This window comes from Leptonychotes weddellii, chromosome 9 (assembly GCF_054177405.1).
Source record: "Leptonychotes weddellii isolate Sample4059 chromosome 9, ASM5417740v2, whole genome shotgun sequence".
Classification (NCBI taxonomy): domain Eukaryota; kingdom Metazoa; phylum Chordata; class Mammalia; order Carnivora; family Phocidae; genus Leptonychotes; species Leptonychotes weddellii.
This window is the reverse complement of record NC_138377.1, coordinates 24817513-24836892: the sequence shown is the minus strand read 5'-3', so window position 1 is coordinate 24836892 and position 19380 is coordinate 24817513. Positions and strand designations below refer to the sequence as shown.

The 19380-nt window shown below is 46.9% G+C and overlaps 2 protein-coding genes across 7 annotated transcripts in view; one reads left to right on the top strand and one right to left on the bottom strand.

The window, feature by feature from the left end:
* Positions 1–1863: 1863 nt before the first annotated feature.
* On the bottom strand, positions 1864–17454 carry FAM161B (FAM161 centrosomal protein B). 3 transcript variants are annotated; one of them, XM_081830245.1, is made up of 10 exons: positions 17298–17451; positions 16036–16490; positions 14682–15004; positions 13196–13746; positions 11351–11697; positions 10621–10748; positions 8400–8564; positions 8063–8162; positions 5414–5556; positions 1864–4462 (listed from the first exon to the last, which is right to left on the bottom strand). In XM_081830245.1, the coding sequence occupies exons 2-10, from the start codon at positions 16060–16062 to the stop codon at positions 4324–4326; spliced, it is 1923 nt and encodes a 640-aa protein (XP_081686371.1). In that variant the 5' UTR covers positions 16063–16490; positions 17298–17451; the 3' UTR covers positions 1864–4323. The 3 variants fall into 3 exon arrangements, with proteins under 3 accessions (XP_081686371.1, XP_030881407.1, XP_081686372.1); XM_031025547.2 differs by lacking the exon at positions 16036–16490 and having other exon boundaries at positions 17298–17454; XM_081830246.1 differs by lacking the exon at positions 16036–16490 and having other exon boundaries at positions 11522–11697; positions 17298–17454.
* A 178-nt stretch (positions 17455–17632) lies between these two features.
* Positions 17633–19380, top strand: part of COQ6 (coenzyme Q6, monooxygenase) — a 16180-nt gene continuing 14432 nt past the window's right edge. Inside the window, exon 1 of one of the 4 annotated variants that reach the window (XM_081830250.1) lies at positions 17633–17852. In XM_081830250.1, coding sequence (XP_081686376.1) covers positions 17687–17852 — 166 coding nt within the window. In that variant the 5' untranslated portion in view covers positions 17633–17686. The remainder of the gene's footprint in view (positions 17853–19380) is intronic. The other 3 variants (XM_031025548.2, XM_081830249.1, XM_006730944.3) reach the window with 3 other exon arrangements.

The following is a 19380-nucleotide window of genomic DNA, read 5'->3' as shown; positions in this document are numbered from 1 at the left end:
TTTTTTTTTTTTTAAAGATTTTATTTATTTATTTATTTGCCAGAGAGAGAGAGAGAGGGAGAGTACAAGCAGGGGGAGTGGCAGGCAGAGGGAGAAGCAGGCTCCCTGCTAAGCAAGGAGCCCGATGCGGGACTCGATCCCAGGACCCTGAGATCATGACCTGAGCCAAAGGCAGACACTTAAACAACTGAGCCACCCAGGCGCCCTATCAAAACTACATCTTTATTCCGATGGTTCAGACTGGACAATTTTTATTTTCCCCTCAGTGTTACCCAGTCTCCTGCAAATCAGAGGACTCATTGTGCTGGCCCACCTGGAACCCCAGGGCTTTCGGACCTCTGCTGACTAAAAGGCATCCCAAGTGGGGTTCTGTAGTCACATTGAGCTCACATTCTTGAACTCAGGAGGCAGTGTAAATGATTGCCAGCTAGCCTTGAATATATCAGAATTTGTCCCAAAAAGGAGGAAAACAAATTACAAATTCTTTTAAGATTTCTCATAAAGTGCCATTGCTAAATTTGAATGCAAACATCTGGATCTTGACCTAGATTAAAAAGACACCATTCTTACATCCCCACCACATAGCATCAAATGAAATTTGTGGTTTCTTTAAATTTTTAAATTTAAATTTTGTTTAAATTTCTTCATATTCCATCTTATTCTACTGTATAAAGTACTTTCATCCAAATTGAGATCACCAAGTAAATCTATCTTCAGCCCAAGAATTTATCTGGTTATATTTTACTAAGCCAAATTTTTATTCTGAATTTCACTTTTTTCCCACTTGGCCCGGGCTGAGGTACTATCTTGTCATATCCACTTCTACTTGGTCAGTTTGCTTTCTTTGTTTATGGAATATACAGTAGCATGTTAAAAGGTTTTTTGTTTTTTTAAAGTTAAATATCACATGATTCAGAGCTTCAGTTGTTTTCCCTTTAAATAAACAAGACAGCCCAGTCAGTTCTTTGGTTCCTTGTTTTGGACAAAACCTGTTTACTTAGAGAGGAGATCAAGAAAATAGTTCAGGCTTTCCCTTTCACTTTTTATTCCCATCTCATTCTCATAATAAAATGGAACCCAAGTTCATCAATTATTGTACAGAACTGCCTTTCAACAGAAAGCCTTGAGTGTAGAGTAGAAAGTCTGTTTTCGCTGCCACCCTCTTGAAGTCTCAGGCTTGTCTCCATCCTAGGAGAGGTATCCTTCTAAGCCCTGGGAATTGCTGGGTTCCTTTTTCTCTGTTTTTTATATATTTTTTAAATTTATTTGAGAGAGAGAGACACAGCGAGAGAGGGAAGACAAGCAGGGGGAGTGGGGGAGGGAGAAGCAGGTTTCCCGCCGAGCAGGGAGCCTGATGCAGGGCTCAATCCCAGGACCCTGGGATCATGACCTAAGCTGAAGGCAGACGCTTAACGACTGAGCCACCCAGGCGCCCCGAATTGCTGGATTCCTTATGGGTGGTTTCTAGCTCTCATATAGAACTTATTGGGAATAGCTTCCCATTCCTCTTACTTCTCCTTGAGCGTTCTGCCTGTACTTTGGACTAACACTGACTGATGTAAGATTTTTGGTTCTACCATTTCTGATGTATCTGTAAGTTATGGATGCCTCCATCACTGACTAGTGAGTACGTGACTACACAAACAATAGTTTGGCTTATGGACTCAAGATCTTTTATTGCCATAGTGAACATGCCAGCATCGTGAATTGGCCAAAATGCTATCCCAAGGCCAGGATATGAGAGATCTATCAGTCTACATGTTCTCTTGCTTTGGAGCTAGGTATCCTTGACTCACCTCAGCTGTGCATTCCCCACTCCCACTCATAAACCTTTTCCTTAGTACGAATTATTTTTCCTGTTACTCATTGGTAGCCTTTATTCCAGATTTGGTTTTCATCTTTTACAGTTACTAAACCAAGGAGAATTAACTGAAAGCCGGACATGAGCATGGACACTGACTCCTGGAAGAGCAGCTCTGTCTGATCCCAGAGTGCACATAGTGGGAACAGGATGCTTCTGGCTCATGGTCTGCCAGAACCAAAATGAATCTGTGAAGGACAGGACCCCGCGTCTGCCTCTGTTCATCTTTCCTGACATAGAAGATGAATGTGGGAGAGCTTCTCTTCAAACCACATCTGATCTAGACAAGGAAGAAAGCAGTGAATGTGGGCTGGGTAACTGTACCTACCTCTCTTCCCACTACAAAATTTTGGGAAGGACTTCTCCCAAAAGGGAATTGGATTATGTGTTGGCTGAAATTTCTTCAGTATGACTGTTGAGATGGGATTTTCCTCTGAAGAATTTTCATCCCCGACTCAGCTGTCTTTTCACATGGATGAACTAAGTCCTGCCACCAACCATAACACTTCACCAAGAAGTTGAGCTTTCAAGATGCCTTGTTGCTTTGGAGAAGGGAGTGATGCCAGTTCTGCTGTAGCATTCTCCCTTTAGCAACCTGAGTAAGAGACTCTGCCGCTGGGCTGCAAAAAAATAAATTACTTGAATCCCTACTTGGCCCGGGCTGAGGTACTATCTTGTCATATCCACTTCTACTTGGTCAGTTTGCTTTCTTTGTTTATGGAATATACAGTAGCATGTTAAAAGGTTTTTTGTTTTTTTAAAGTTAAATATCACATGATTCAGAGCTTCAGTTGTTTTCCCTTTAAATAAACAAGACAGCCCAGTCAGTTCTTTGGTTCCTTGTTTTGGACAAAACCTGTTTACTTAGAGAGGAGATCAAGAAAATAGTTCAGGCTTTCCCTTTAAGAGAGGGCACTGATTTACCCTTTGGATTCCATGCAGGTAAAACTGAGCCCAGGAGTCTTGAGGAACAGAACATCTTCATCTCTAACTAGCAAACCTAGATAGTAGTTATCATAGTACCGCTCTGTCGTCACCAGAAGGGACCATGTCTGAGTCTGGAAAATGGCAATAACAACATACTTTTGAATTTTTCCAGAGAGTTAAAAAAAACAAAAACATGAGAAATGTGCTTCTGTTAAGAGTAGGCACTCTTGCTATCATCCTGTCTCTACAGCTGTTAGAGAATATCTGATTAATCATTGGTGAGAAGCAGAGTGTTCCAGAGATCACTTACTAGTAGAAAATCATGGCTGTCAGAGAATTTTCACTTTATTTAAAATGAACCTCATGCTGACACATACATACCATGCACACAGTGGCATATTCTAAACAGATAACAGGAAAGAATTAACTGCTGTAATAAATAAATATAGTTCTTAATTTGTTAATGACATGCATAATCATCCTTTGCTATGTAGATTGAGTTCGTGTCAATTTCTTGTATTCTTAATTTGCCAGTTTTTACTTCCTGTAGCCTTACTTTTATACTGTAGCATGGTTCTTAATTGGCAACATTTATTGCCTGCCCCCTGCCCCACATGTGGCAATATCTAGAGGCATTTTTGTTCGTCACAACTGGGAGAGGGAGTTACTGGCATCTAGCGAGTAGAAGCCAGGCATGCTGCTACACATCCTACAATGTACAGGACAGCCCCCTCTCCCAACACCCAACACAGACTCATCTGGCTCAAAATGTCGATAGTACTGAGGTTGGGAGACCCTGTACTAGAAGCTGCAAGCTTGTCATCCTGCAGGTGTTTTGTTACTCCCATACGGTATTTTTTTTTTTTTTAATTTTTTTTGATGTAGTGTTCCATGATTCACTGTTTGCGTATAACACCCAGTGCTCCATGCAGAACGTGCCCTCTTTAATTACCCATCACCAGGCTGACCCATCCCCCACCCCCTCCCCTCTAGAACCCTCAGTTTGTTTCTCAGAGTCCACAGTCTCTCATGGTTCGTCTCCCCCTCCGATTTCCCCCCTTCATTTTTCCCTTCCTACCCCACACAATATTTCTAAATAATTTTTAAATTAGTTGCCAACATGCAAATTTCTGGCTTCTGTTGAAAGCTCACTTGATGTGGCAGTTCTGGGCCTGTGTTCTAGCAGAGACACTAGTCTCTACTGTCTCCTACTATCTTATACCCAGCCCATGTGATCTCTTTGTTTCCTAACTAGCCTCTGTTAGGCATTTGGGCTTGTGCTCTTTTTTTTAAAGTAGGAGGCACAAAGCAAGAATGCTTAACTCAGCTCTGATCCCTCTGCCCTGAGGTTGTTCACTTTGATTTACTTAAACCATTCATTCCCTGTTTGTCATCTGCTTTTTTTTCCCCCTGCTACTACTCTTTTCCCCATTCTCCAAGAGTAGCCATGACTCAGAAGCCAAGTTTTGCTTGCCTTGACTCAACCCCAAGTTAGCTGGTTAATACTGAAAAGCAGTAATTTTAAGTGTTACTAATTAAGCAAGTGATTTGAAATTATCTAGCAATTCATAAGACAGCTCTTCCAGTTCTTTCTTGGGGCTTGTAGGCTGCTGTAGAGATTCTTCTAAATCCTGCTGTGCATTTCTGGTGCTGAGTTTTGTAGTTTCATGGGTGCTATAGAATAAATTAAAGCATTATGAAATAAAATGTTTTTAATTAAAGCATTATGTAAGGCTTAAGGATGGTTTCAACATTTTCATTATTTTATATGGGGTGTAAAAGGAAATTTCTAGGGGGAAAACTGGGATAGGAATTAGGGGAGGGGCCGTTAGGATTTAAGAAACAAAAGTTGAGAGTAATGGCGATACTATGCTTTTCTCCCCTTCACTTACCAATGGTGGGGTGCTGCTAATGAGTTACGTTTTTAATGAGTGCTAGATTTTATTTTTTTTATTTTTATTTTTCTAAAAGATTTTATTTATTTATTTGACAGAGACACAGCGAGAGAGGGAACACAAGCAGGGGAAGTGGGAGAGGGAGAAGCAGGCCTCCTGCGGGGCATGGAGCCCGATGGGGGGACTCGTGGGATCGTGACCCGAGCTGAAGGCAGACGCCTAACGACTGAGCCACCCAGGCGCCCCATGAGTGCTAGATTTTAACAAGCCGTGGTGACCATGCTGAGGGGAAAAGGGTGATTGTTCAGGACAGTATAGCTTTTATTATGGCTCTATATAGGTTTTTACCTTCAGTTATCCAAACAAAATAAAAAGTGCTAGAAAAATAGTTTTATCATTTTATAGTAAGTAAAAATATACATGGGGGCGCCTTTACACCCACAGACACACATACGTTTGTTCTTCAAAAGTGAAGTAATACTTTTGATTGATGGCCCTGTAACTAGAATTGGAAAAATGATCTGTTTCAAATTGAAGAATCTACACCTCATATACAATAGTTATATTTTATTTATAACTGCATTATTCTCCCGTTTTAAATGTGTTATGTGGAGATCTCTGGGTTAGTATTCTGTACATACAGGATTGTGATCTCAAAATATACGAGTGGTGGCATTACAAGGGATGGCAGTTTGAGAGCTGCAGGATAACAAGGAGCATCTGAGATTACCTGGGACAGTCACGGACTTCTGACTGCTCCCGCCATCGTACAACCCGGCTGCCCTGACCCTTGTTCCTCACAAAGTCTTCATCCAGCCCAGCCTGCTGCAGGGTGTCTCGATACCGTTGTTCTGCGGCTCTCCTGGCAAGGTCCTGTGGAATGGAAATTAATCTGCTGGAGCTGTCTTGTGAATTACCAGGTAATTCTAAATCACTTGCTTCATCTGTATGTCTAAAATTGCCCCCTACCCCAACTCCCCATTAATGCTGGGCACTGGTGTGCATGAAAATTTCTTCGAGCCTTTTCAAGCCTTAAAGTGCATAGGAACTACCTGAAGATCTTGTTATTAATGTAAATTCTCATTTGGTAGGTCTCAGATAAGGCTCACAATTCTGTACATCTAACACTCCCAGGAGATGCCAATTGTTGATTTGGGAGCCACACCTTTGAGAAGCAAGGATTTAGATTTTTGGAAGACCAAGTGAGACTCAGATGAAAAAATGGACTAAAAAACATTTTAAGATTTAAAAACAACCAGGGGCGCCTGAGTGGCGCAGTTGGTTACGCGTTCAACTCTTGGTTTTGGCTCAGGTCATGATCTCAGGGTCCTGGGACTGAGCCCCGGGAGTCCGGCTGCACACTCAGTGCAGAGTCAACCGAGATTCTCTCTCCCTCTGCCCCTCCTGCTTGTGTTCTCTCTCTAGAGTAAATAAATATCTTTTAAAAAAAATTGTTTGTCAGAGAGAGAGAGCACGCACAAGCAGGGGGAGCGGCAGGCAGAGGGAGAAGTAGGCTCCTGGCGGAGCAGGGAGCCTGATGTGGGGCTCAATCCCGGGACCCTGGGATCATGACCTGAGCCGAAGGCAGACACTTAACCGACTGAGCCACCTCGGTGTCCCTAGAGTAAATAAATAATCTTCCAAAAAAAAAAAAGAATTAAAAACCAGAGGTGCCTGGGTGGCTCAGTCGTTAAGCGTCTGCCTTCGGCTCAGGTCATGATCCCAGGGTCCCGGGATTGAGCCCCACATCGGGCTCCCTGCTCGGCAGGAAGCCTGCTTCTCCCTCTCCCACTCCCCCTGCTTGTGTTCCCTCTCTTGCTGTATCTCTCTGTGTCAAATAAATAAATTTAAAAAAATAAATAAAAAATAAAAAAAACCATTATCATGAACACTAAGATACCAAAAAAAACCCACTAACATATAACAAATAGGAAATAAACTACACTAGTAACACTTTTTTTTTTTTTAAGATTTTTATTTGTCAGAGAGCATAAGCAGGGGGAGTGGCAGGCAGAGGGAGAAGCAGACTCCCCACTGAGCAAGGAGCCCGATGCCGGACTCAATCCCAGGACCCCAGAATCATGACCTGAGCCAAAGGCAGACGCTTAACTGATTAAGCCACCGAGGTGTCCCACTAGTAACACTCTTAACAGGATAGATGGTCTGCACGTGGACCAGAAAAAGGTTATTTCTTGTTTTGATTTAAGCAAAATCATATAGAGCACTTTGTATTTTTCCTGGAGTGGTGAAACATCTGTTGAGATCAGAGAGTGAGCTTTGCTTGAAAAAATTAAAGAAGAAAGGTCATTATGAGAGATTTTGAACAATGCAAGTTGCTAAGTAAACCCAAGACTGTCCAGCATGTGTGAGTCTGTGTGTGGCATATATGGGGGTGGGGAGGAGTGTACCTGGGAAATGCCTACATAACACACTGGCTGTAAGATGGAGATAATGTCCAGCAGTTGGAATCAGGTCACTAGGAAACCTCAACTTTTTTCTGAAACTGGAGAGAAGAAGGATCTACAGAGTCTGATACAACCCAAAACCTCCAGGGATGGTGGCCTTTCTAAGGCTGTTCAGACAGCTCCAGAGCTTCCTTAGGGAGAGATCTCAACTGGGTCCAACTTCCCTAGAGGTCTAGAGAACACCTTAAAATGATTCTTCCATCCTGAAAGCCACTTAATCTGAAAAGGGCTTTATGGGGTGCTTGTGAGCATCTCAATGTCTGAAGACCCATAAATGTGCCTGCCACAGCTCTAGAGGCTGGGGATGCCCAGGGGACCAGCACTGCAGGGGGAGAGATGATGTTAGTAAGTTAAAGATTTTCTCATTAACACAGCCAAACTGTCACTGGGTATGTGGGATCTAGCCCTCACCATGATTCAAACTGAAAGCTAGACTGTAGCAAACACTCCAGAAAGTGAAATACTCCCAATAGATGTCTCTGGAGTCCAGTCTTGGATGAAATCAGTCCAAGCAACATTCACCACTGCACTACTTATTGGGGGTGGGGGTGGGGGGTGGGATGGTAATTAATAAAACAGGCCCAATTTAGAATCTTTCTGAGCCTCCAGGAAATGTTTTTAATACCCAGATATTAAACTGTTCCATCATTGGGATGCCTGGGTGGCTCAGTCGGTTAAGCATCTGCCTTTGGCTCAGGTCATGATCCCAGGGTCCTGGGATTGAGCCCTGAGTCAGGCTCCCTGCCCAATGGGGAGTCTGTTTCTCCCTTTCCCTCAAACCCTACCCCGTGGTTGTGTTCTCCCTTTGTCTCTCTCTCTCTGACAAATAAAATCTTTAAAAATAAATTTTTCCGTCATTTCTAAGAGCCCTTTCATCCAAGACTGAAAGAAAGTGAATGATGGTTTAGTTTTACCTTGGTAACTTGTTCGAAGAGATACGGCCTTGTCTGTATTCTCTTCTTCATTTCTTCCAATTCTTTCTTATACTCTTTTGCTCTTTTACGGTCTTTGTTCCTGGAATTAACAAGATTTTTAGAATGAATTCTGTCTTTTTCCAATCTGAAATACCCTTCACTCCAATTAAGCAGAGTAATTCCCAAGGACATTGTAAATTCCTAACTGTGCCTAGCAAAATCCTGGACTCTGTGCAATTATAGGAGTCTACTCTAATAACTCCATTTTGCCGTTCAAGGCCAATGATCTGTTGGATCCCAAGACAGGCACACCCTTTGACACATGGAGGACACTGACCGATTCTCTTTCAGCTTTGCTTTGAACACCTCCTCTAGGCTTTGATGGGGATCCATGGCTTTCGCACGCAAGGTCACGGATTTAGACATCGCTTGACGCTTCTTTTTGTGCATCTCCAACCACTGAGTACTCTCATCTGCTTTGTCCTTTTTTTCAAGTGAACTTCTAAAGAGAGGACGCAAAAACCATACAGATGACCAACTTGAGTATATTTAAAAGCAATCTTAGTAACCTCTCTGGAAAGTAAAATGGTGTTTTCTATGAAGGGAGTGATTTATCACACTGGCATTTCAGAAAGAACAGGATTCTGAGATTGGCAGAACAAGCCTTCCCAGCACTATGGACACAGTGATTTTCTGCCCCAGGAGAAGTTCATTAATTGAACTGAAAAACATATGAGTTAAAATATCCTTACACTCAGGCTTCTGGCCTGTCTGGAAACAAAATGATTCTAAGAGCTGCCATTTGCTGAGCTACCTACTCTGAACCAAGAGCATAAAGGAATCAAGTGCTTTATATCTATTATCTTCATAACTGCTCTATGAGGTAAGAACTGTAAGCCCCTCTTTTTATAGGCAAGGAGACTGAGGTTCAGAGAGGGTAAGCCACTTATTCAAAGCCACCCAGCATGCCAGTGGAAAAGCCAAGATTTGAACCAGGATGTCTGACTCCCAACTTCACTTCTGTGCTGTAAAGGGTGGACTGGAAGGTACCGGGGGTCATGGTCCCTTGGGAATACAAATCTGCATTTTCACAGAGAACTGAAGAAAGGCCTCTTTCCATGCACAGTTTGGGGTTAACTTACAGCACCTAGTTTGTCTAAGTATCATTTAACAAGGTACTATGGGGAGTTTCTACCAAAAGAAACAACAGTCAAGACTCTTGCATTTGGGGCGCCTGGGTGGCTCAGGTCATTAAGTGACTGCCCTCGTTCGGCTCAGGTCACGATCCCGGAGTTCCAGGATTGAGTCCTGCATCGGTCTCCCTGCTCAGCGGAGAGTCGGCTTCTCCCTCTGACCCTCCCCCTTCTCATGCTCGCTCGCTCTCATTCTCTCTCAAATACATAAAATTTTAAAAATAAAAAAAAATATGTATTAAAAAAAAGACTCTTGCATTTGGATTATTTACCTTCAAATGAACAGATTAGGAAGGAAGGCATGAAAGCTGAGTCTGCTATTATATCAAACTCCCTGTTGCTGGGAAGCAGATATGGACATCCCCTAGAGGCACCAGCGTCTGGTTCCTAAGGCCTACCTTACTGGGGCCTCAAGATACTGATGCATTTAGCCTTCATTTAGTCGCTCTAAGACATTTGAGGAAGAAGGGAGTATCCCTTGGATTCTAAATACATTTCTAAGATCCCCATTGTGGGTCCTCAACAGCCAAGTAGGTCCTGTGTTCTCCTCTGTGAGCCCCACAGGAAAGCACTAAGATGCTAGTCCTCTCCCAGAGCTCAGCTGCTTGGATTACCACCTTTCCTGCTGACGTCAGCTCAGAGGTCTAGTGGAGGAGCTCTTGCCTGGGGTGCTGGTTTGATGACAGCAGGACCATGACAGAGTCAGGTCAGTTAAAGAATTAAAAAGTAAGGAGGCTCCTGCTTCCCAACCAACTTCTGAGAGTTCCCCAAAGATGAATCTCAGAGAATCTCAAATCTGTGCGGTGGATGCCTTCTCTTTGTGACTGGGTCCGCCACCTGCCGCCATGCGCCTCTGCATTCCTGTTCCTAATGGCTCCCTCTTTTGTCTGTGGGTCTTCCCCCATGTTGTTCTCTCTGGAATCTTCTTTCTTTCCAGCCTTCGGCTAATTCCTCATTCTTCAGAGATCTATTAAAGAGACCCCTGCCCCAGGCTGTCCAGTGCCCCCAAGTTTCCCTGTATTCCCCCACCACTGCACTTCTTGCAAAATATGGTAACTTCTTTGTTTTTCTGTATTTCATACTAGATAATAAACTAGAGGTTCCATAAGGTATCTCCAGCCTTGCCATTGTGACTGGCACAGAGTTGACTATCTGCTGAGGGATGGCCAGGTGTTCTCCAGCACTACGTGTGGAGCGTTACGTGTATTCCTGTCCCGCTCAAAGAGTTCCCTTCCACCCCTATAGGTCTCTCTAATAACCGAAGAGGAGGCCCAGCAGCAGGATGGTTTCTAGCATCGGGGTCAAGACCCGGGCGCTGATCACTGATCTCGATCCTGGGCCAAGATCTCGAGCCCAACCACTCACCTGACTGCAGATTCCCTCTTCCTGGTGATGTCCGTGATGTGCACAGGGAGGGTGTGGGCAGAGAGGGAAGCAAGGCCACTCAGAGAACGACTCCTTGGCAGCGGTGTGGCTGGTGGCTGTGGAGAGTCCTGGAAGAAACGAAGGTTGGTATTGATGCGACGGCAATGTGTGACTAGTTTCTATTCTAACCTAGGATTCAATTTCAGTGAAGGACTAGTCAGACCAAGAATCTTTTTTTTTTTTTTTTCTGTGATTAGAGAAAGAGTAATGAGTTTATTACCAGGCCTAAAGTTGGATAACAATCCTAAAGTTTTAAAATCAGATGAGAAGAGTTCTTTAGAATTGATATAGGGACGTGAGCAATTGGTCCCAACTCCCTATGTTCTAGACTTGGATTTATTTCTGCAAATTTCCTTTAGAGAAGTTCCCTCTAGGGAGGCAAAGAAAGAAAGTATTCTTATGGTACTAAGTTTATAGGAATTGTGGTGCTTACAACTGAGCCAGTGTTGTTTTTTTTTAACTTTTTAAAATTTAAATTCAATTGATTCACGTATAATGTATTACTAGTTTCAGAGATAGAGGTCAATGACTCATCATCAGTCTTCTATAATGAGCCAGGGTTTTTTTTTAAAAAAAGATAGGAAAATGTCAGGAGAAGTGCCTCCCGTTGAGACTGGCTGGTCCGCTGGGTCCCGGGCCCTGCCCCTCCTGCACCTGCCCAGGCTCTCACCCTCCTCCCTCCGGACGTGGCGGCATCACTGGGCCGCTGAGCGCCACGCAGGCTGCTGGTTCTCAGCAAGAAGGGCTTGTTGCGGGTCCCCTCCCTGGCCTCCCTTCTCTTGGCAGCTCTTCTCTGGAAGGCCTTGTAAAGGCCTTCGTAGTCAGGGACAGCAGGATTCACCCGAGGCTGGAATCCAAAGTCAGGGTGCAGAAACGCAAGCTTTTCCTGCTGGGTTCGGGTAGCTGTGCGAGGCTGTGGGTCAGGCCGGCCGCCGGAGAAGGCGACAGGGGAGGAGGCCTTCTGGAGCATGTCTAGGGCTCGCATCTGGATGCGAATTTTCCTGAAGAGTTCTGCTTCTGTGGAGAAAAAGTCAGGGAGGTGATGGGAGAGAGGGGACCCCACCGCATCCCTAAAGGTTTGGAGAATGTTCCCTCAAACACTAGCAGGGTGTGCCGGAGCCGACCGACAGCTTTGCAGGGATTTCGGGTACCAGCTGACATCATATGGGAAGCTCCGCGTTGGCCAGGAGAGGTGTACTTAGACCACGGAAAATGGCAAACACTACAGATCAGCTTGCTTTGTCTTTTCTGGAGAGTTCGTTCATAAACACCGGCCAGGACACGGCTGCCAGGTGCCAGTAGGCTGTGAGGCAGCCACCATGGACACGGACTGAGCGCTCTCTGTGGGTCCTTCTTCCAAGGCGGAGCTGGAGGGGCAGGCCCGTCACCCCTCCTCTCCCAGGTCCCCCTCGGCTCAGGGCAAGTCCCCGCCACCCATCCAGAGGCTAACGCTGTTGCCCAAATCATTCTTGCCTGCCTTCTCTGGTCAGTCCCAAGTTTTGTGGTCTCTGCTCTTCAAGCGTGCTCCAGTCTGGCCTCTCCTCACCGTCCCTGCTGCTAACTTCACCATCTCTCCGCTGAACTGCATCCAGACCAACATCCCTCCAGGCCCGGCCCTCCCCCCTCAATGATCTTCCCAAGCCGCAGGTCTGATCCGGAGCCAGCCTACTTAGAGCCCTTCAGTGGCCCCCCCAGTGCCCTTGGATGAAGTCCAAACTTCCTCCCACGGCTACAAGCCCCCAGGTGTGGCTCGGGCCTGCCTCTCCCTCCCCACTCCCTCTTCTCTCCTGCCCCTTGTCGTCCCTTGAATGTGCTCGGCGGCCTCTGACCTCCGCGCTGTTCTCTCTGGCTCACTCTTCCTCCCTCTTCCCATCCTTCAGGGTCCGCCTCAGCGCTCACTTCCCCCAGGGCCCTTCCCTATCTGCTCCCACAGCCTCACCACATGCGAAGCTAGGTCCCTCTGTCCTGTACTCTGTGAGGGGCAAGCCTTTCATCCTTGCAGACCCCTCACATCTGTAGCTTTGTTATCTAGTACCTGTCTTCCTCCTGTGTCCACCAACTCCATGTCTATCCCAGACAGGGCCTGGCACCTTACTGAACGAGTAAAGCCTGAGTCCTTTTATCGAACCCCAGTTCTTGGAATGTGCATCTCACCAGGATGGGGGGGGTGGTGGGAGCAGGCCTCAGGGCCAGCTGGAGGCGGCACTGGCCTAAGCCAGTCCTTGGCCATATCTCCCTGGCTCTCCGCGCATTCGCCGTCTCTCTGGCAGCGCTCACAGGACCGAGCTGGGGAATGCTGCGCCACCTCGCACGGCCCGCTCGTGCCAGGGCTCCCCACGGCACAGACAGAGCCAGCCCTACCCCATGGCCTGCCCTGAGCGTGGCCCGGAGGCCGGTCCTCCCGAGCAATGAATTTCTCTCTCAGCCAGGCTGACCCCCGAGCCTACATCCCCACAGCAGCTCTTGGTAGCCCCCAGGCAGCAGGCAGCAAGGTGTGTGTGTGGGGGGTCTTTACCCTGGAGTTTGTCCCCGAGGGCTGGCTCCAGAATGGACTTGGGGATCCTTCTGGTGGCCTTCTGCTTGGGGACCTTGGCCTTGGCTGTGGCGGCCAACTCCCTCTGTTTAGCGGCTTCCTTTCTCTGTTCCTCCTTCACTAGGAAGCTGAAGGGCTTCAAGGAGGAGAGGAGCAGTTCCTTCCTCTTCTGGATCCCTGCCTGCCTGCGGGCCTCGCTGCACTCCGTGATCTCCCGGTAGAGGGGCAGGTAGACGTGCGCGGGCACGGGCTGCGCCCGGAACTGCCGGTGGCACTCGGCCTCCTCCTGACCCTGCCGCTGGGCCTGCTTCCTCTCCCGCTCGAAGGAGGCAGGGGAGGCCAGCCACTGGGCCTTCTTCTGGGCCTCACGCAGAGTCATGTGGAATGGCTGAGGGACGGTGATGGATGATGCCCAGGAGCTGCGGCTTCTGTGCTGCGAAGGAGGCCTGGAGCCTGAGGGTGGCGGGGGCTGACCCTTGGGGTCGTCGGACGGAAGGCTGCTCAGCGAGCTGCAGCGCCTTGTGGGGCCACACCTGGGGGGAGAAAGCAGCTGCGTGGAGGACACATGGAGGACACGTGGAGGACGCTGGAGGCCGGCTCCTCCTCCGGCTCCTCCCCAGTCCTCCCTCCCAGGAGGTGGCAGCCGGCTTCTCAGCCTAGCATCACCCACCCCCCTCGGCCTCTGAGCCTGTGCCTCTCCTCTCTCAGCTGGGCCTCCCTCCTTTCCCTCAGGCCATCTAGCAGCCCGTTAGGAAGTCTCTTCTCAGAACTGATTTAAGAATTGCCACTTTGTACTCTAATATTTTCTGGGTTTTTTTCTTTTAAAGATTTTATTTTTTTAAAGTAATCTCCACACCCACTCCGGGGCTCGACCTCACAGCCCCGAGATCAAGAGTTGCACACTCCACCACCTGAGCCAGCCAGGCGCCCTGCATTCTACTATTTTCATATGGGCGGGAGAACAGTGCAAGGGTACAGAGCAGGGCTTTAGAGTCGGACCCAGGTTCAAATCTTGCTTCAAACAATTACCAGCCGTGTGACCTTTAGCAGGGTTTGCCTGGAACCTCGATTTCCTCATCTGGAGGATGGCAAAAATAATATCTACTTACAGGGTTAGTGGGAAGAGAAAATAAATATTAAATATCATATAAATGCAGCGGACATGCATATAACAGGGCTTGGCCAAGGTAAATGTACCTTGTTGCCATTCTCAGGGAGTGAGTGAGAAAGACATCCCTTTAATCAATTCCAGTGCTTCCAGTGACTAGGGTAACCCAAAGTGATTTAGGACGGCTGGGTAGGAACCAGAACATGTTTGGCTCCAAAGGCTGATTCTGAGCTGGAGTCTGGGTAAGGGACAACTTGCAGAAGTGGTCTTTGCTTTACTGGGAAGAGGATGAGGCCCAGAGTCATGATGTGACTTGGCCAGAGTTGTGCATGAAGCAGCTGGTGAACTGCAGTGCCTTACCTTGGAGACACGGGGTACTGGACCTGTGGCTTCCCCCTGCCTTCGTCTTGGAAGAAACTCTCCAGGTCGTCATCATCTTCGGAGAAGTTCTCACCACTGTCTGGGTCAGACTGATAAAGGGATTCCAACAGGCACCACCTGCCTTTCTGCTTTACTACCTCCAGGGTCTCATAAAAGCTCCCAGTTGAGTCAGAAGATTCAGAAAGCGTCAAGTCCTCTGGGCCAAGGAAGTCATCCAGTTTGCCAGCCCTGGGCAAAACCAGCCCATCCCCAGACAACTCCTCTTCTGTATCCGAGTCTGAGGAGGACTTGGGGGGAAATACCTACAATGAAATAGAATAGACGGGTCAACTATCATTTCACATTTACGCAAAACATAACCATTAATTTCACTTTGAATAAGTTTCTGTGCATTAGGGACTGGGAAGGAAGAAAAATGTGTTCCTTACTTTAAAGAAATTTCACAAATCGGTATATGGGGTACGCTTGGTTGAAGGGCAGGGAAAGGCAGCAACAGGTTGAGCAGTTACCGAGTACTCTGCAGCATGCATTCTGTCCCCTGCACTCCAGGAAGCGCACCAGACCTCGGCCACACCCTGCGCCTTGCCTTAGTTGGGCTTTACTTATTTGTTGCCAATCTTCTTTTTCCTGCACCTCTGCTTTCCTCCTAATTCTATCTAAGATTCTATCTGCCCCGTTACTAGGAATGAATAATTAACTGAACAATGTGGTCTAGCCGAAAGAACAATGTCACAGAAAGTGGGTTTAAATACTCCATTCGTTTAGAAAATATTTATTTGGTACCTAATGTGCACTGGGCATTAGGCTGAGAATGAGTCAAACAAGGTCCTTACTCACAAAGCTTACGTTCTAGTGAGAGGGAGACAGACCATATAAGATGACAATATATTCAATCAAAGACATAAATTGAGAGATTATACAGTGATGAAGTGGTTTGGGGAAGCTTTTCTGTTGATAAAAGCCCATCAGATAAAGACCACTAGGAACAGTATCTATAATCAGAGTTAGGTTTATTAATTTGTTGGAGTACACCATGAAAAATTAAGGGAACTTGCAGGGTGGGGACTTTCAGTAAGAGGGTGGGGGGAGGGCTTTTTCTAGGGTTGGCTTATCCTGAATGATTCTGAGGATCTGGATGGATACTGTCATGAAGACGGCACAGTTCAGTAAGTGAGTGACTGAGCAATTTTTATTCAAAAGGTAACTAGAACAAAATGAGGCTGGGTAAGTAATTGATAGGTAAGCATCATCATTTAGAAGGGGGTCTTAGTCTTTTTGCAGGTAAACTTTGGCCCTGGGAGAAACATTGTTTTCTGCTAATCTGGCTGCTCACCTTAGCTGTGTCTGTTACAGTCTGCATTGTACTTTCTCAGTCCTGGGCTGATTTTTACTTTCTCACTGCAGAGGAGTTTTAGACTCACACGTGATTGATGAGAGGGAGCCGGCCTTGCTAAGATCTGGGGTAAGAGCGTTCTGGGTTCAAGGAAAAGCAAATGCAAAGGCCTTCAAGCAGGAATAAACTTGGCTCTTGGAGAGGTAGAAGGAGCGCCAGTGTGGCTGGAGGACAGTGGAATGAGATATCCTTAGAGAACCAGGTGTGGGGCCGGGATTGGACTGGATAAGATGACTGGTTGCATCTAGAAATCAGTTGGAGGTAGGCTGCTACAGGCCTCCAGGTGACACTTGGTGATGATTCTCTAAGGTCCAGCTCTAATACTGAAAAGAACACTGGATTCTGAGTCAAACGTGTGCTCCAGCCCTTGCGCTGCTACTGAGGAGCATGGGATCCTGGGCAAAAAAATTTTAAATGCCTTTATTGAGATATAATTCAGACACCATACAATTCATACAATTCACTTACTGAAAGAGTACAATGCAATGGGTTTTAGTATATTCACAGAGTTGTGCAACCATCACCACCATCAATTTTAGAGCATTTCAATCACCCCAAAGAAAGCCCACACCATTTAGCAGTCACTCTCTATTTCGCTTAGTGCTTCCAACCCTTCCCTCCTTGCCAGCCCTAAGCAACCACCAATCTACTTTCTGTATGGATTCTATGGCAAATTTCTTTTTTTTTTTTAAGATTTTATTTATTTGAGAGCGAGCGAGCGAGCACATGCGTGTGGGGGGAGGGGCAGAGAGAGAGGGAGAAGCAGACTCCCCACTTGAGCAGGGAGCCCGATGCGGGGCTCAGTCCCAGGACTCTGGGATCAATCATGACCCGAGCCGAAGGCAGACGCTTAACCGACTGAGCCACCCAGGTGCCCCACTGTGGCAAATTTCTTATTCTCTCTGTGCCTCAGTTTTCTTTTCTACAAAATGGGGTCAACATCGTTCTATCAGTCCTAGGGTAGTTGACAGGATAAGCGAAAACCGAGGGCCATCGCTGTGGTTCGATGAAGGGCCTGACATAAGGCTCAACCCCTTAGGGAGTCCGCCTGCCGGTCCCTAAAGGCGGCCGATTTTAATCCCACGCCCCTCTGCGACACGCCCGTGTCGTCTGTCTCCAAGGCAACGTCAAACAGTTTCCTCTCTTAGAGATTCCTTTCCGGGGCGCAGCCCTAATTCCTCTCCGTCTCGTTCTCTCCTCACCTGACGGCTCCCCTGAGCGCCGCCCGGGGCTCCCGGAGGCCTCCCGATGGTCATCTCCGCGAGGCAGAGACGAAGGCCGCGGTGACAGCGGCGGGCTACGCGCTGGCTTCGGTGGCGGTACTAGCTACGCGATCAGGTTCCGCCCCTTTCCAACTTTGGCCTCTGATTGGCTCCCAGGCGGATGCCTGACCCAGTCCCCCTTCCCAGGGAGCCTCTAATCTTTCCCGCCCAAGTTGGCAAGGATCGTTTTCTGATTGGCCTACTCTTTTCGCGTTCTATTTCCGGCTCTGAGGCCGGGGCGGAAGCAGCTAGTGATTGGAGAGCTCTGCTCCGGAAGTGCAGCAAAAGGAGGGCCTAGCGGTGCGCCAAGTACGTTGCAGGTCAGCACCATGGCGGCCCGGCTGGCTGTGAGCCGGTGGAGGGCTGCACGTGCAGCTCCTGGGAGAGGCCCGATGCTCTCCTGCCGGAGGTGGTCGGGCGCCAAGGCAGACACGGTGTACGATGTGGTGGTGTCGGGCGGAGGCCTGGTGGGTGCCGCCATGGCCTGTGCCTTGGGTAAGCGCATCTCCAGGCAGGTAGTGGCGGGGAGTGGGGCCGTGGAGGAACTGTGAGGACCGTGGGAGTCCTGAGCTCCTGTGGTCTTTCCCCTGCCTAGAGGAGCCCCAAGGCAAGCGTTTGGTCCTTCAGGGTTCCGAAGGGTCAAAAGTGGGAGGGTCCTTAGGAGTCATTCTAAATCCCGCCCGCTGTTATTCAGGAATGGGCACAGTTGGAAGTAATCAGGCATTGTATCGGGCTAGGCGTTTTGTTTCTTTCTAAAAACAGCTCCTTTGAGATATAATTGCATATCAGAAGGTTCACCCATTTAAGCATACAATTTAATGGCTTTTTAGTATATTAACAGGCTGTGCATCCATCACCACCATAAATTTTAGAACATTTTTATCACCCCCAAAAGAAACAGGAACCAATTAGCAGTCATTGCCCATTTCCCCCCAAAGCTCCTCAGCCCTAGGCAACCACTCGTGAACTTTTTGTCTCTATAGATTTGCTATTTCCTGACATTTTCATATGCTTGGATTCTGCTTGTTTTAAAGGTTCGTCCAGGTTGTAGCATGCGCCCGTACTTTTTATGGTTGAGTAATTCTGCATTGTGTCAATGTACTACATTTGGTTTATGCATTTATTAGTTGATGGACGTTTGGGTTTCCACTTCTGGACTGTTTCGAATAATGCTGTTATTTTGGATATAGGTTTTTGTGTAAACATATATTTTTGGTTACTTGGATATATCCATTTCTAGGAGTGGAATTGCTGGATCACATACATGGTAACTCTGTGTTTGTTTTGAAGAACTGCCAAATGGTATTCCAAGGTGGCTGCACCATTTTACATTCCCACCAGCAGTATATGAGGGGTCCAGTTTCTCCACATCCGGGACAGCACTTGCTGTTGTATTTTTGTTTATATTCATCCTAGTGGGTGTGAAGTGGTATCTCCTGGTTTGATTTGAATTTCCCTAATGACTAATGATGTTGAATATCCTTTCATATGCTTATTTGTATATCTTTGAAGAAATGCCTATTCAGCTTTGCCCATTTTATTTTGATTTTTTAAAGTAATTTCTACACCCAGTGTGGGGTTCAAACTAAGGAGCCCACAATCAAGAGTTGCATGCTCTGTCCACTGAGCCAGCCAGACACCCCCCTTTGCCCATTTTGGGCAATTTTGGGCAATTTGTCTTTTTATTATTGAGTTCTAAGAGTTGTTTTTGTTTGTTTAATCTGGGCACAGGTCGTTTAACAGCGAAGTGATTTGCAAATATTTTCTCTCATTTTATGGGTTGCCTTTTCATTTTTATTTTTTTAAAATTTTATTTATTTATTCATGAGAGAGAGAGAGAGAGAGGCAGAGGGAGAAGCAGGCTCCCAAGGAGCAGGGAGCCCAATGCGGACTCGATCCCAGGACGCTGGGATCATGACCTGAGCTGAAGGCAGAAGCTTAACCATCTGAGCCACCCAGGCGCCCCGTCTTTTCATTTTCTTGATGGTGTCCTTTGAAGCACAGAAGTTTTTTTTTTTTTTTT